A 17,988-nucleotide genomic window follows, 5' to 3' on the forward strand; every position below is an offset into this window, starting at 1 on the left:
CTAAAATGACTGCAACACAAATGATGTCATAACTACAAGTAGGTCAAGCAAGGGAAAATCAGAGGGAACTGCACACTGCAAACAAAGTAATCTGATAGGCCGACAGAGCAGAGGTCAAGAGGCCAAGCCGCACCTCCCTTTTACCGGACCTCTCGTGCTATAAGGTGCACATAACCACTTCAGGTCCGGGAAATCTGCATTGATTAAAACGTGTCAAGATCCAGATAAAAGGTAATAGAAGCCGACTGTAAAGCTATAGTAGAAAGGAAGTCATGCCATGTCTGATGACCATGTAAACTGAATCACTGCGAGATGGTAGAATACAGATGCATGCTTATATTACTCTAAAACGACTGTATATTTTCTGGATAACTGTAAGAACCAATAAGAGCATTCCAGGTCACTGAAGAAAGCGGTGAAGAAACAAACTTTGTTCCATAAAATGTTGGTGTTTGACGACATAATTTAAGCCAAACCATAGCAAGTTTACTTCTCTAATTGATTCATATTCGAAAGCTATTCGTGTATTCTTTGTCCCCCTTTAAATCTTGTTAAACTACAGTAAGTCCTAGGAAAATAGACATCTGTTTTCAGTCTCATCATTATTTTAGATGACGTGTGCAAAGGCTGCAAGAGCTAAAGAGGAACGCTAATGAACTGTTGGAAAACATTTGATTTTATCCAGTTCAAGAGCTCACACCAACCCCATGATTCCCATTTCAAAACCGACATACAGTGCCTTCAGAAAGTATTCAAACCCCTTGACTTATTCCACAGTTTGTTGTGTTACAGCCTGAATAAAAAAAAATCTATAAAAAAAATGCTCACCCATTTAAAACACAATACCCCATAATAACCAAGTGAAAACATGTTTTTAGAAATTTGAGAAAATGTATTGAAAATTAAATACAGAAATAATATATATAATTTACATAAGTATTCACACCCCTGAGTCTTCTTCAAGCTTGGTGAAATTGGTTGTTGATCATTGATAGACAATCATTTTCAGGTCTTGCCATAGATTTTCAAGGAGATTTAAGTCAAAACGGTAACTCAGCCACTCAGGAACCTTGTGTGTTGCCCTTGTGTTTTAGCTTATTGTCCTGCTGAAAGGTGAATTTTTCTCCCAGTGTCTGGTGGAAATCAGACTGAAATAGGTTTTCCTCTACGATTTTGCCTGTGCCAAGCTCCATAACGTTTATTTTTTATCCTGAAAAACTCCCCAGTCCTTATCGACTAACCCAATATAGACCACAGCCTATCATTTCCGAAGGGAGCAAATTAATCATAGTGGGCAGAACAAGAAACTTTGGTAACCTCTTTATAACATCTGCTTTTTTATTTTTTACCCATCTACCAATAGGTTCCCTTCTTTGCCAGGCATTGCCTTCTTTGCCAGGCATCTTCCCTGTGGCTCAGTTGGTAGAGCATGGTGTTTGCAATGCCAGCATGGTGTGTGCAATGCCAGGGTTGTGGGTTTGATTCCCACGGGGGGCCAGTACAAAAAATTAAAAATAATTAAATGTATGCATTCATTACTGTAAGTCGCTCTGGATAAGAGCGTCTGCTAAATGACTAAAATGTAAATTGCAAAATCTCCCTGGTCTTTGTGTTTGAATCTCTGTTTGAAATGTTAAATTCAGGTTGCAACACAAAATGTTGAAAAAGTCAATGGCACTGAAGGCACTGTATCATATCATAGGCACTGTCTCATGAGGCGGCAGATAGCCTAGTGGTTAGTGTTGGGCCGGTAACCGAAAAGTTGCTAGATTGAATCCCGGAGCTGACAAGGTAAAAACCTGTTGTTCTGCCCCTGAACAAGGCAGTTAACCCACTGTTCCTAGGCCGCCATTGTAAACAAGAATTTGTTCTTAACTGACTTGCCTAGTTAAATAAAGGTATAATAAATAGTAATCGGAATCGGAAGCTTAGATTGCTACACCAGACTCCGGCAACTTCCAAATCATTTAATTCATAAATAAACAAATACATACATAGATAAATAAACCATCTCTGAAATGTAACATCAGGGTATGCTGCATTGTTGATGATGAGATCAGGGTTGAGTAGTTTGATTGGTTAGTCAGTGGTCAGTGCAGGGATGAGGTTTCTGATTGGTTAGCGTCCTGAAGCATATGATTGGTTAGGCCCACTGTGCTACTGTGGAGTCGAAAGTAGATAGTTGTTCCTAGTTTTTAGAAGACCAAGGGATAGGAAGTCATTGAGTATGTGTGTTGAGCAGCACTGCCATGGTTAGAGGGGCGGTGGAGAAGGGGCAAGGCTGGGATGCGGAGGGAGTGGACTGGGGGGCTGCTGTCATCTTGTCTTCCCATCTATCCACCTTTCCCTCCCCTATTCTCTCCCTTACACGCCCTCTCTCAGCAGCACTGAGGCGAGTGTGTTTGGGGCGAGGGTACTGATGGAGAGACTGGGGGATGTTGTTTGAGGATGTGAGTATTAACAATGGAAAGTGGAAGTGCATGGAACCCCACCCACCCACCACCCCCTCCACTCCTCTGTGTCTCGACCACCTCCAGCCCACCCCCAACCCACCCTGGTACCCATCCCTGCAGCCCCAATCAGCCCCCTCAGGCCCCCAGCAGCTTCTTGACCAGGTAGCCAGGCATGCTGTAGAGGAAGAGCCCCAGCATCATGAGCAATAGCAGGGCCACAACGATCTTGATGATAAGCCACTTGTAGCGGTTACACACCAGGTAGCGGATAGCCTTCAGCGGGCTCAGGAACCACAGGAATGTGGTGTCCGGCCGACTGGGGGGATGGGGGGGGGGGTAAGGTTAGAGGGGAAGGGTGAGGATAGAGGGGTAGATAGTGGGGCATGGGATGGATGGGATGGGGGTTGAGGGTTAAATGGATGTAATGGAGGGTATAAGGGAAGGAAGTGGGGAAAGATATGGGGTAGATGGGGGCGGATGTGGGAGAGGTAGAGGTGGGGAACAGAAGGGTGAGTGGATTAAAGGGAGGGTAGTGGGTGGGGTGGGGAAACAGTGATAATGGGGGCCAAAGTGCAGGGTAAAGAGAGGAAAGAGGAGAGCAAGCGTTAGTGGTTTGTAAGCCATATGATGTATGACTATTTCTAACTGATCACAATTTCACCATACACTACTACACAAACAACCCTGTTTAAAAAATAACAATGCTCTCTTTATTTTATACAGAACCAAAAGACCACTGCACAATCAGGAAGCACAGACGATGGAGACTCAGACGATGGAGACACAGATATAAATTAGATGATGTTTGTTTGACCGCTCGCTTGAAAGTAGCTACATATAAAAAGTATTTTCCCTGAAGCCGCCAGTGTAATGACAGTGTGATGCACAATGGAAGACTCAGGATTGACACCAGACACTGGCAGGTTGAGCAACAAGAGACAGAGGACAGTATTGGGGACAGAGACAGAGATATGAAGATGCCGAGAGCAAAGAAAAAAGGGGAGGGATGCAGCAAAAGCTACCAGAGACAATCTTTGTATATCTGAGGAAAGACAAAGATTGAGACATACCTGGAAAAAAAAGAGGACAAGAAATGAGCGGTTGAGAGATGGAAGAAAGAGGTTATAGAAAAGGAAGGTGGTAGAAAGCAGAGAGGAAGAGGTGAGAAGGGAAAGACAGAGAGAGAAGCGATATGGGATCAGTGAAAAGGAGGAACAGAGGAGAGAACAGAGAGAGGGAAAAGGAGAAAGAGAAGCTGACAGAAAATGCGGAACAGAGGACAAGAGAGGAGGGGCTAGGATAGGACAGAGAGAGGGGGCTACCGGTGGCCCTGGTGGGTCGACGTTCTCTCAGGCCCCCAGCATCTTCTTGACCAGGTAGCCAGGGAAGGAGTAGAGGAAGAGGCCGAGCAGGAGCAGCAGCAGCAGCAGGCCCAGGGCCTTGAGGATCAGCCAGCGGTAGTTGTGCCAGATGAAGTAACGGATGGACTTCAGAGGGTTCACAAACCACATGAGACTGGTGTCCGGGCGACTTCAGAAGGGGGAGGAAAGGACGGGAGGCGTGGAGGGGATGTATATGGAAGGAAAGACAATGCAGGTTGGAGGGGAGGAAGAGAGGCAACAAAGGAAGGAAGAAAAGAAACAGAAGGAGACAGGTGAAGGAATGACAGGAAGAGAACGGAGTGATAGTGTGAAGGTGTAAGGGTGGCATTTTCACAGCGCAAAGAGGTGCTGTTGACAAAATAGGCCGTATGTCTTGTGTGCACCATATATCCTCTGAATAAACCATTATTAGCTTCTGATGGATGCACAATGAGAGGGTTTGAATATAAATTTACATTTTAAAGAAATACGGTCCCTTGTATTGCACTGTTTTTTGTTGCGTCGTGTGAATAGGACTCCTGAAGGAAGTGGATGAATATAGAAAAGTCTGACTCTGTGCCATTATTTTCTTTCCCACCTTCACGTTTAATATAATTTTTTTTGTGGTTGTGTTCATTTTGTCTGTATGTGTGTGCACTAGCGGTTCTGGGGGGGAGGGGGGGGGGGGATGGCAGGGGGGGGCAGTGCCCCTGTGACAACAATTTTTGACCCCCTTGTGGCCCCCCTAAATGTGGAGTATGAAATAATTTTTACATAACACTATTTTGCTATCGTTCTTTTTTTTACATCCGTTATTATTAGACAGTGGCAACGATGATGATTATGAACATGGTCTTTTGCCTGCGAATGCCTGCAATGCAGTGAAAAAAACGATATGACAACAATAACTGTAACTGGCCCCTCTAACAGTACAACTGGCCCCAGCCTGGCCCCCCCAGTTGAAATGGTCTAGAACCGCCACTGTGTGTGTGTGTGTGTGTGTGTGTGTGTGTGTGTGTGTGTGTGTGTGTGTGTGTGTGTGTGTGTGTGTGTGTGTGTGTGTGTGTGTGTGTGTGTGTGTGTGTGTGTCGCCTTAATGCGTGTATACTGTAACTGTAAATATCTTACTTTGGTTTCTCCAGAGGGTCAGGCTCATTGCGTCCCAGACCAACAGGACTTTTCTCCGCTTCCTCTGCCGACATCAGATGAAGCTCCGCCTCCACTTTACCCTGAGAAGACGACACAATCAATCCAATACTCCAACGTGTGTGTGTGCCGTGCGTGTGTGCGTATGCGTTCGTGTCTATGTATGTGTAACCTCTAGTGGACAGACTACGTAAAATAAATGGTATCGTAACGTCTGTCAGAAGGTTCTGGGATGCAACGACTGGCTGGTAACAGTAGTTCCGGTGCCCAGGTTTTTAGTCAGTGGTTATTTGGACGGCTGAGAGTTTCCAGTTAGGGGGGGTGGAGACTTCACTAGTCGCGTTAGTATCTTTCTCTCAACATCTCTACCCTGAACCTAAATAATGATGTGACATTTTGATTCTGGGTTTCGAAGATTAGTCTCTCTCTCTCTCTCTCTCTCTCACCGTGAGTTCCATCTCATCGTTTTCGTCGCGGGCCACGAATGGCCACCAGCCCTTGACTCTCTTCTGTTTGAAGATGGAAATGCAGGTCAGCTCAGCCTCATTCTGGACCATGCCTATGGAACACTGCTTGGCTGTCTTCGCCCCACGGGGAAACCTGTTCAGGTCCAGCTCTATCGCACCTGTCAGGAGAGACAACACAGGGCATTAGTGAATAACTGAGGAAATATCTGAGGAGATACAGATGTCGGATCCTAATTTAAGCCAGTTTCCTACAGCAGGAAAATAACCCTGTAGCAACAGGAAATGTGAATTATTATGTTGAATTATAATTGACATTTTTGTAGGGGTTGATACATTTTTCGTATGGGAAAATCAAGTCTGAAATATCAAAGTGGAAATTACAAACTTTAGAAAGTCTTATTAAACCTCAAATACATGACAAGTGAAACATTTCTCCTGCAATAGGGTTAAAATTAAGATCCTACGCCTGTACAAAGATGGAGAGGTAAAGACAGACTGAGATACAGCGAGAACCTGGAGAGAAAGAGGACAAGAGATGAAAGAGGTTGAGGGATGAGATAAAGGAGCTATAGAAGAAGTGGCCGAGAACATACAGAACATTTCAGAAAATAGAATATGTAGCATTCCAGAGAGCCCTAGCAGTGTAGGCCTACCTAGGAAGTCATCAGCGGAGAAGTGGTCAGCGTCCCAGACCTGCAGAGTGAGGCGTGCAGGGATCTTGTACTCTGTCTCATCCCAGGAGAACATGGACTCCTTCTTAGAGATGACAATCTTCTCCTCGGCTATCAGGTAGTCAAAGGGGAACACGAAGCGCCAGTTGAAATTCCCCTCGCCTGTCAGAGAGTGGTAGTGGACGTCTGTGTCCTGTTTGTCCTCCTGCTGCCCTTTCAGCCACCTGGGATAAAGGGTTAAATATCACAGGGGTCAAAGGTTAGAGGTCAGGGTAATAATGTTGTAAATTGGGTGTTATTATGAAGTTATTTTTGCATATCAGCTAGCTTCACTTATCACGCTCTGTGTGAAGGTTGTCTGTTGAGGTTAGGCAGACGCAGTGAAGATCAGATCACCATCTTACATCAGTGAATGTGATTTGAGATTATTATGGATCATTTATAGTATGGCAGTATGTGTTTTATGCATTACAGGTCTGGTCCATTTAATACAAAAAAAGGGAAGTTAGTATTTCAAAAGCAAAACACACGTATGATGTGACCCTCCAATAAAAAAACAGTCAGTAATGAGACACGTATGAGATTATTAATTCAAACAAATTGAAATATGGCTATGAAATAATGGTGATGTTGTGTGGACCTGGGTAAATTCTATATGAAGTGTACCATCTGATAACGACCGAATAAGAATACGGTTTGAGCTGTGTATTTAAATACAAATTACCTGATTTGGTGTTGGAGGGTCACATGATTTCTATTGCCATGCACACACAAAGCTTTCCCAAAAAAAGAGAGTCAAATAAATAATTTCAAAAGCCTTTATGACAGTGCTTTCCTTCATTGGAGGGAAGATGCAGATACGACGAGATTAACATAAGCAGAAGTGTCATACAATGCAAAATGTGTCTCGACACAGGCTCAGTACAGTACTGTATGCGAGTTGTTTTGTTGCAGTGGCATCAAGCGGGCAGTGGTTGGTAAAGAGGGTAGGGTTCCATTCATTTTCAATTCAGAAAGGAAAGCAAAATTCTAATTTCAATAAGAAAAAAATGTATCTTTCAAAATTGATAACAGTTTTAAATTCTTCAATTGGAATACAAAAATGATGAATGGACTGAATTGAAACCCTGAAGGTGGGCACATTGGAGAAGCAGGAGGGGAGGCCAAAAACATTTCTACGACTTTCAATGTCCATTAGTATTCATATACTATTAACATCATTAATAAGAAGCATCATATTACAATAAAATTGCAAAAAACAATAAAGACATTTCCCATGCAAACATTCTTGACTAATGCATTAGTTTAACCCCTGCCCAAGACAATGTAGGAATGTGCTGTAGGAATGCAGGACCATACCAGTTAAACAAATGATAGTAAGGATGATTAGAAATTGGCTGTCATGGACTTATCCTGGCTTATATCCACTATTATGTGTATGAGAACTACTGAAAGTAAAATTCTAAATCAATACGTGTGTCATCCACAGAACATATTGCAAACCAGTCAATTTTAGATTAGTAAATGGCCTGGCCCTAGTATCATTTGTGTGATGTCTTTGATGACACTGACTCTTTAGGCTGTTTTAGTGGTATGGCACTGATTGGCTTCCTCTGTCTGTAGGCGTGAAGGCATGGTGGTTTACTGCGTGCTGATAGGAGGGCTGAGGGAGAGGGGTGGGACTTGAGCAGGGGAGCAGAGTTCTGGTTGTTTAGCTGAGGAAGGGGCGGGTAAGGGAGGGCGAGGGGTTTGTACGAGCCATGCGATGGAATCATATGTGTTTTACCCCTTGACATAGATGTCAGACATCTTCTCTCCTGTCATGAAAGCATCGTCCTCTAGAACTACGTCATCAGTGTTCCAAATAATAACACGCAGCTCAAAGCTAGAGAACAGCACAGCATCAACACACAGGAGAGAGAGAGAGAGAGAGGACAACAAACGAGACACGACAAACAAACACCCAACACACGGAAAACGTGGGGAAAAAAACAACAAAAAAAAACAATGATTAACGCCAAAAAACGCAGCACGCCACTTTGTCACACCCACGGGGTGATCAGGGCTTAGCGCCACGGCCCTCTGTGGTACCTACCCCCTGACAAATATGTCACTGGACTTTTCCCCAGTGAAGTAATCATCGTCTTCGAGTATTACTTCGTCTGTATTCCATATAACCACCCTGAGCTCATATCTGGCGAGGAGGGAGGGAGGAACACACACAGTTGGACTGCTGTTGTCTGGTGCTAAGTTAGCCTTGGAACATGGCTGTGTGGACTCTACAGCCATGTCCCAGGGCTAACGCTAGATGACCAACCCACTCTAAGAACATACAACGCTTACCACAGAAAACCTGAAATCGCAATTAGTAGGAAAACTACAAGTCCATATGATTTAAGACTTATATATACAGCGCTTCATATTGGACCATAAATAAGATGCAATACTTCAGTCAACCTTTCAGAAAGGAGTTCCTATGTAAAAGTTGTCACATGATCTATCCGTGATGTATAGTATACACCAGAGGTGTGGACTCGAGACACATGACTTGGACTCGAGTCAGACTCGAGTCACAAATATGATGACCAGACTTTGACTTTAACACCAATGACTCGTGACTTGACTTGGACTTGAGCCTTATGACTCGACCTGACTTGATACCCTCCGCGAGCCCAAATATTAAAAATGATGCTATTAAAAAAAGTGTGCAGTGCATCAACTCTTCATTTAACGGATTACAGTTTGAATCGGACAGCAGCCAATCAAATTGTGCCAGCTGAGAAAAAGTTGTGCGTGGCAGTGCAGAGGAACGTCGGCGGGTGAATTCAGATGAAGCCCTTGGAAAGATGATACCCCAAATTATTATTTTCGGATGTAAACGACGCTGTATCAACAAAAAACGGATTGCAACTTGCAAAACATGTGGGAAGAAAATTAAAGACAGAGGCGCAACAATTTCCAACTTTGTTCGACATTTGAAGCTGCACAAAGAATGGTAAGTCATGGCTAATATAGCCGACAGCTATATATCTTATTACTTTACTAGTGTATCATGTAGGCTAACATAACGTTAAATCAATGAGCCTCCACACAGTCAGTCAGTGCGTGAACGTGATCATTGCACCCAAGGTTGAGCTACAACTGGCTAGGCAGTTGGCAGCCTAAATCCTGCCTGATGTTACTGCTGTTCCTAAAACCATTGACATGCGTTAGCCTACTGTAACCACACAGAGAGTGTGTGTGTGTGTGTGTGTGTGTGTGTGTGTGTGTGTGTGTGTGTGTGTGTGTGTGTGTGTGTGTGTGTGTGTGGTGTGTGTGTGTGTGTGTGTGTGTGTGTTAAGGTCGGGCAATTGTGTACAAGCCTACATCGCCCAATTGCGCCCCATAGTGATCCTCGATAGTCGATCACTAATGGGGGAAGGGGGGGCTGGGGGGTCTTTCTCATGGCTACCCATGTATTTCCATGGAAATATAACGTTTATTTGGAAAGTAATAAATATATAGATATTTTTAAAAGCATTCATGATTTGCGTAAATGTAATATACTAACTATTACTCTTGTTAAAAATATGAAATGGTATTACATATGGTGAAGAGCACATTATGACTTGTTTAGGACTCGAAACTCAAAGTTTAGGACTTGAGACATAACTTGATACTTGACGGTCTTGACTTGAGACTTGACTCGGACTTGCCTGTCTTGACTTGGGACTTGACTTGGGACTTGAGTGCTAAGACTTGAGACTTACTTGTGACTTGTAAAACAATGCCTTGGTCCCACCTCTGGTATACACTGTATCTACACTGACTGAACACTTGCTCTAGCCCCAGACAGGACCTACTTCTTTGGTTTCCGTGGTGATATGTCGATGGCGGGTCCAGGTGCTGGCATGTCCATGGGGAACATGTCTACCCACATCTCAATCCGCCCCTGTGGAGTTTAACAGAGGTCACAAAAGGTTATAACCGCTTATTACGGATTCATTATCCACTACTCTTAATTATTTACAGACCTGGGTTCAAATACATATGTATTTGAGTATCTGGTATTTCAAATATTTTTTTCTATGTATTTTCTAGAGGTCGACCGATTATGGTTTTTCACCGCCGATACCGGTACCGATTATTGGAGGGCCAAAAAAAAAGTCGGTGCCGATTAATCGCCCGATTTTTGGGGGTTTATTTGTAATAATGACAATTACAACAATACTGAATCAACACTTATTTTAACTTAATATAATACATCAATAAAATCAATTTAGCCTCAAATAAATAATGAAACATGTTCAATTTGGTTTAATATAATGCAAAACAAAGTGTTGGAGAAGAAAGTAAAAGTGCAATTGCTCAGAACATGAGAACATATGAAAGAAAGCTGGTGGGTCCTTTTAACATGAGTCTTCAATATTCCCAGGTAAGAAGTTTTAGGTTGTAGTTATTATAGGAATTATAGGACTATTTCTCTCTATACGATATGTATTTCATATAGCTTTGACCATTGGATGTTCTTATAGGCACTTTAGTATTGCCAGTGTAACAGTATAGCTTCTGTCCCTCTCCTCGCTCCTACCTGGGCTTGAACCAGGAACACATCGACAACAGCCACCCTCGATGCAGCGTTACCCATGCAGAGCAAGGGGAACAACTACTCCAAGTCTCAGTGCGTGTGACGTTTGAAACGCTATTAGCGTGCACCCGCTAACTAGCTAGCCATTTCACATCGGTTACACCAGCCTAATCTTGGGAGTTGATAGGCTTGAAGTCATAAACAGCGCAATGCTTGAAGCACAGCGAAGAGCTGCTGGCAAAACGCACGAAAGTGCTGTTTGAATGAATGCTTACGAGCCTGCTGCTGCCTACCACCGCTCAGTCAGACTGCTCAATCAAATCATAGACTTAATTATAACATAATAACACACAGAAATACGAGCCTTTGGTCATTAATATGGTCGTATCCGGAAACTATCATCTCGAAAACAAAACGTTTTTCTTTTCAGTGAAATACGGAACCGTTCCGTATTTTATCTAATGGGTGGCATCCCTAAGTCTAAATATTCCTGTTACATTGCACAACCTTCAATGTTATGTCATAATTATGTAAAATTCTGGCAAATTAGTTCGCAACGAGCCAGGCGGCCCAAACTGTTGCATATACCCTGACTCTGCGTGCAATGAACGCAAAATGACACAATTTCACCTGGTTAATATTGCCTGCTAACCTGGATTTCTTTTAGCTAAATATGCAGGTTTAAAAATATATACTTCTGTGTATTGATTTTAAGAAAGGCATTGATGTTTATGGTTAGGTACAGTCGTGCAACGATTGTGTTTTTTCGCAAATGTGCTTTTGTTATATCATCCCCCGTTTGACGAAGTCGGCTGTCTTTGTTAGGAAGAAATATTCTTCACAGTTCGCAACGAGCCAGACAGCCCAAACTGCTGCATATACCCTGACTCTGTTTGCAAGAGAAGTGACACATTTTCCCTAGTTAAAAGAAATTCATGTTAGCAGGTAATATGAACTAAATATGCAGGTTTAAAAATATACTGCTCCAAAAAATAAAGGGAACACTTAAACAACACATCCTAGATCTGAATGAAAGAAATAATCTTATTAAATACTTTTTTCTTTACATAGTTGAATGTGCTGACAACAAAATCACACAAAAATAATCAATGGAAATCCAATTTATCAACCCATGGAGGTCTGGATTTGGAGTCACACTCAAAATTAAAGTGGAAAACCACACTACAGGCTGATCCAACTTTGATGTAATGTCCTTAAAACAAGTCAAAATGAGGCTCAGTAGTGTGTGTGGCCTCCACGTGCCTGTATGACTTCCCTACAACACCTGGGCATGCTCCTGATGAGGTGGCGGATGGTCTCCTGAGGGATCTCCTCCCAGACCTGGACTAAAGCATCCGCCAACTCCTGGACAGTCTGTGGTGCAACGTGGCGTTGGTGGATGGAGCGAGACATGATGTCCCAGATGTGCTCAATTGGATTCAGGTCTGGGGAACGGGTGGGCCAGTCCATAGCATCAATGCCTTCCTCTTGCAGGAACTGCTGACACACTCCAGCCACATGAGGTCTAGCATTGTCTTGCATTAGGAGGAACCCAGGGCCAACCGCACCAGCATATGGTCTCACAAGGGGTCTGAGGATCTCATCTCGGTACCTAATGGCAGTCAGGCTACCTCTGGCGAGCACATGGAGGGCTGTGCGGCCCTCCAAAGAAATGCTACCCCACACCATGACTGACCCACCGCCAAACCGGTCATGCTGGAGGATGTTGCAGGCAGCAGAACGTTCTCCACGGCGTCTCCAGACTCTGTCACGTCTGTCACGTGCTCAGTGTGAACCTGCTTTCATCCGTGAAGAGCACAGGGTGCCAGTGGCGAATTTGCAAATCTTGGTGTTCTCTGGCAAATGCCAAACGTCCTGCACGATGTTGGGCTGTAAGCACAACCCCCACCTGTGGATGTCGGGCCCTCATACCACCCTCATGGAGTCTGTTTCTGACCGTTTGAGCAGACACATGCACATTTGTGGCCTGCTGGAGAGCATTTTGCAGGGCTCTGGCAGTCCTTCTCCTGCTCCTCCTTGCACAAAGGCGGAGGTAGCGGTCCCGCTGCTGGGTTGTTGCCCTCCTACGGCCTCCTCCACGTCTCCTGATGTACTGGCCTGTCTCCTGGTAGCACCTCCATGCTCTGGACACTTCGCTGACAGACACAGCAAACCTTCTTGCCACAGCTCGCACTGATGTGCCATCCTGGATGAGCTGCACTACCTGAGCAACATGTGTGGGTTGTAGACTCCGTCTCATGCTACCACTAGAGTGAAAGCACCGCCAGCATTCAAAAGTGACCAAAACATCAGCCAGGAAGCATAGGAACTGAGAAGTGGTCTGTGGTCCCCACCTGCAGAACCCCTCCTTTATTGGGGGTGTCTTGCTAATTGCCTATAATTTCCACCTGTTGTCTATTCCATTTGCACAACAGCATGTGAAATGTATTGTCAATCAGTGTTGCTTCCTAAATGGACAGTTTGATTTCACAGAAGTGTGATTGACTTGGAGTTACATTGTGTTGTTTAAGTGTTCCCTTTATTTTTTTGAGCAGTGTATATACTTGTGTATTGATTTTAAGAAAGGCATTGATGTTTATGGTTGGTGCAACGTGTACCTAAGCGATTATATGCAACGCAGGCCAGGCTAGATAAACTAGTAATATCATCAACCATGTGTAGTTAACTAGTGATTATGATTGATTGATTATTTTTTATAAGTTTAATGCTAGCTTGCAACTTACCTTGGCTTCTTACTGCATTCGCGTAACAGGCAGGCTCCTCGTGGAGTGCAATGTAAAGCAGGTGGTTAGAGCTTTGGACTAGTTTACCGTAAGGTTGCAAGATTGAATCCCTGAGCTGACAAGGTAAAAATCTGTCGTTCTGCCCCTGAACAAGGCAGTTAATCCACCGTTCCTAGGCTGTCATTGAAAATAAGAATGTGTTCTTAACTGACTTGCCTAGTTAAATAAAGGTCTAAAAAAATAAACATATATATTTTTTTAAATCTGCCAAATCGGCGTCCAAAAATACAGATTTCCGATTGTTATGAAAACTTGAAATCGGCCCAAATTAATCGGCCATTCCGATTAATCGGTCGACCTCTAGTATTTTCCAATACAGTCCAAAACATATGAGTTTTTGAATGGTTATTTGAAAACCAAATAGTCGACCAAATTGTATTTGAAAGTATTTTCAAATACTTAATTCAAATACTATTTTCAAATACTTGGGTTAAATTCAAGGAAGTGTATTTGAGTATTTTCAAATGCTTTCCAAGTGTATTTAAACTGCTTTTCCTTTTCCCTAAAATATATCTAAATACTTATTTGAAATGCATGTGAAAGTAATTGAGATATTTGAAATAGAATTTGAACCCAGGTCTGATTATTTCACCCTTATTAGGCGTTACATTACATTTAAATCAACTCAAAAGCACTACATTCCATTTAAATCTGTTGGGAAGTTGCAGGGATGAGACAAGATCGTAACTACCAATTGGATATCACAAATTGGGGAGAAAAAAGGGGAAAAAAGTTCTAGATAAACCCTTATAATAAGGATATATAATAATAAAACGTGGATCGTTTTTGAGATATAGGAGTTGGTGTGACCTGTTCGATGCCAGGTTTCTCAGGATGGAGCAGGGGTCTTGTCTCGACGTGTTCTGGGATGAGTTTACAGCCCACCCTAGGGATCTCCTCCCAGTGCTTCAGCACCGTCAGGGCCAGGTGCTCATCTGTCTGCTTCTTTAGACCTGCCCCCTACATACATACATACATACATCGCGCGCGCGCGCGCGCGCGCGCGCGCGACAGACAGACAGACAGACAGACAGACAGACAGACAGACAGACAGACAGACAGACAGACAGACAGACAGACAGACAGCAGACAGACAGACAGACAGACAGACAGACAGACAGACAGACAGACAGACAGACAGACAGACAGACAGACAGACAGACAGACAGACACACAGACACACACACACACACACACACACACACACACACACACACACACACACACGGTAAATACCAGGTCTCTGGAAATACCAGGTCTCTTAATAAAGCTTGCTCTGTTCAATGACAAAAATGCATCAAATATTAATCAAAGCTTAATAAAGCTTGCTCTGTTCAGTGACAAAAATGCATCAAATATTAATCAAAGCTTAATAAAGCTTGCTCTGTTCAGTGACAAAAATGCATTAAATATTAACAACATACCAGTCTCATCCTCGATCTCTGTTGCACCCATGAAGATACGGTTGGCGACCTTGACCCTTCCCCCAGGGCCATAGTGGGGTCCGTCCAGCTTGCCCTCCTTACAGAGCTTGGCCAGGATCTGGCTTGGCTTCATTGGGTCACGCCACATGTTGTAACCATGCCTACCAAGAACAAACACCACCAGACTGTTATCGATATTTACCTGCTTTTTTTTGTTGTTGAAAATTTGGAGACAGACAGACAGAGGAACAAACTAACAGATAGACAGACAGGAACTCACACAGAGTAGTTGTTAGCGATGCCACAGGTAGCTCTGTGTTTGCTGTAGTAGCGGTTCTCCAGGTCGATCTTGGTCTCACCGATGAGGTCATCAGTGCCCACCAGATCCCAGTCGTACACTGACACAGTCAACATGGACTCCATGGGGAACGTAGCCTCCATGTCAAATGCCCTGAGAAGGATTTGAGGGAGTGAGGCAAATAGAGGAAGGGATGGAGGGGAAGGGATAGACCAAAAAGGATGAGATGAAGAGAGCAGGGATGACATTTGAGATAAGATTCTGATATTGTAGAGTTTAGAAATAAATATTTAACTGTCACTTCACAATGATACACTAATACAAAATACTAATTATTTACAAAACCACATCGTGGACCACTCAAATTGAGTTGAGACACTAAAAACAATCATAGTCAAACATGGGACAGTCGTCATCTATAATACATAACATCATCTATACCAGGGGTCCAGGGAACAGAACTGCAGACCAAAAAATAACAATTTTTTGATGAAGGGAAACAGAACCGGGAACGAAAGTGATCTCTAGTTTTCTGGAACAGAGCCGTTATTTTTAAATCTTGAGAACCGGTTAATAATGCTATTTTTTGTTCCCAAAATATTCCTGATGTCTAGTATATCATTCTTTAATTTGGTGATGTTATAACGCTAATAATAGCCTAAACACATTCCAAGCCCCATCCAATGTCCACCCCTCTCTCTCGCTCTGTCCTCTTCCCATTGTGAAATTTCAGTCGCATCTCACGGCTGCACTTATCTGACCAATCAAACATGTAAACAACTAGCTTACGCATTCCGTACTGTAGCAAGATTCTCTATCCGTGCTAATGGGTTAAATAAATAAATGACTTATTATCTAAAACCTATGTTGATTTCACTGGTAAAACAACAGAAAACAAACCATATGAACTTGTTACTTTTTTGGGGGTTCAAACTGGTCAGAACACTGGAATGGAACGAGAAAAAAAAAGGGATTCTGTTCGGGATGGAAAGTTTGGAAAATGATTTTGGTTCCAGCCCCTGATCTATATACATGTTTGCATAAACAAAAACAAAGCACAGTAGATAAAATGACAATTAGGCACTTATAAACAAATGTCTCCATTGGAGGATAAGGTGGCAGGCTTTGGCGCAGGCATTTACATTATTTTTAGCTGATAAAATGTCACGTCATTTATCATTTTCATCTAGACTGTTAACATTCTCATTTGGTCTGGACAGCGGAAGAAAAATATCATACCTAATGCAATTGTATATCCCACACTAAAGCAAGGCATGAGCTTCTGTTCAGTGGAACCATTGTTACAAAATGTACAAACACGTTTACCTAAGGGAGTCTTTGTGTATCGAGCAGGTTCAATAGCGAAAGGGGCCACTCCACATCAACATTTTCCAAAAGAGCTTTGATATTGCTTGGATAAAACTGTATGTAGAAAGGGTTCTGTCACCAAAGGTGTGTTTAAAAAGGCTCTGGATAACAGCGTCTGCTAAATGACTAAAATGCAAATTGGAAATGGTAAGCTTTTCATAGATGGCGTTGCCAATGCATCTATGCCAGTTACAAGAGTCAAGTAATGCTTCAGTACAATAGCTGAATCAGAAGCAAATTGCAGTCAGTGCATCCATCCACACTCACTTGCCAAAGACAGGGTTGAGCTGTTTGGAGATATAGTTCTCTTTATCCTTCAGCTCTGACTTGCCCAGTTTGATGACGACGTAGGGGTCCGCTTTCCCATTGACATCAGCAGGATGGAGGTCTGTGGCCTGGAACAGAAAGTTGAAGAATGTGGTATAGTTCAGGTTTTTATTCATTAATTTCTTCTTAAAATCTTTTGAACCCTTATTTTACCCCCAAAAAAGTTGACTGAGAATACATGACTAGGTCGCTACGCTGTAGAGCAACAAACTGAGAAAGATTTTGTTTATGGTCAGGGGTTAGAGTCTAGGCTGTTACTCACCCTGACTACGAAGACCCGCACCAGCACATTGATTGGGTCATTGTGTGGAATGCTCTGGAACATGCCCATGTTAGGGTCGAAGCCCGCCTCCCGGGTGAACTCCTCAGACAGAGGCAGCTTGTACATGCACATGGAGCCCTTGAATCTGCCCACGATCCTGTCGTCATCCAGGGCTGCTTCATCGTCATCCCCTGCCTTCCCTCTGTACAGGTTGAAGGTATGGAGCCAGTCCTCAAAGTTATCATACTCTGCCTCCAACTCCTTGTTGTACACCTGGAAAGCACACACACACACACACACACACACACACACACACACACACACACACACACACACACACACACACACACACACACACACACACACACACACACACACACACACACACACACAGTTTTATAACTGACATTGTGGGGACACACAATTCAGTCCCATTCAAAATCCTACTTTCCCTAACCCCTAACTTTACCCTAAACTTAACCCTAACCTCAACCCCAAAACCTAACACTAGATCCTAACCCTGAAACTAACCCTAGCTCCTAACCCTAAACCTAATTCTAATCCTAACACTAATTCTAACCCTAAACCCCCTAGAAATAGCATTTAACCTTGTGGGGACTAACAAAATGTCCCCAGTTGGTCAACTTTTTATTAGTTTACTACTCGTGGACCCACAAGTATAGTTAAACATGTCCACACGTCACACACACACACACACACACACACACACACACACACACACACACCACACACACACACACACACACACACACACACACACACACACACACACACACACACACACACACACACACACGTATGTTTGTGCCCAGTGGAATC

At 43.3% G+C, this 17,988-nt stretch overlaps 1 protein-coding gene across 3 annotated transcripts in view; it reads right to left on the bottom strand.

Moving 5' to 3' along the window:
* otofa (otoferlin a) overlaps positions 1–17,988 on the bottom strand; it is a 149,079-nt gene that overhangs the window by 773 nt on the left and 130,318 nt on the right. The window contains exons 35-45 of one of the 3 annotated variants that reach the window (XM_082961925.1): positions 17,149–17,421; positions 16,827–16,954; positions 15,174–15,344; positions 14,894–15,054; positions 14,280–14,422; positions 9,941–10,029; positions 8,194–8,292; positions 6,081–6,322; positions 5,407–5,585; positions 4,943–5,043; positions 2,804–3,983 (exon numbers count right to left, since the gene is read on the bottom strand). In XM_082961925.1, coding sequence (XP_082818051.1) covers positions 3,803–3,983; positions 4,943–5,043; positions 5,407–5,585; positions 6,081–6,322; positions 8,194–8,292; positions 9,941–10,029; positions 14,280–14,422; positions 14,894–15,054; positions 15,174–15,344; positions 16,827–16,954; positions 17,149–17,421 — 1,767 coding nt within the window. In that variant the 3' untranslated portion in view covers positions 2,804–3,802. Of the gene's footprint in view, positions 1–2,803; positions 3,984–4,942; positions 5,044–5,406; positions 5,586–6,080; positions 6,323–7,884; positions 7,984–8,193; positions 8,293–9,940; positions 10,030–14,279; positions 14,423–14,893; positions 15,055–15,173; positions 15,345–16,826; positions 16,955–17,148; positions 17,422–17,988 lie in introns of those variants that run through there. The other 2 variants (XM_082961924.1, XM_014145204.3) reach the window with 2 other exon arrangements.

This window comes from Salmo salar, chromosome 15 (genome assembly GCF_965601325.2).
Source record: "Salmo salar chromosome 15, fSalSal1, whole genome shotgun sequence".
Taxonomy (NCBI): domain Eukaryota; kingdom Metazoa; phylum Chordata; class Actinopteri; order Salmoniformes; family Salmonidae; genus Salmo; species Salmo salar.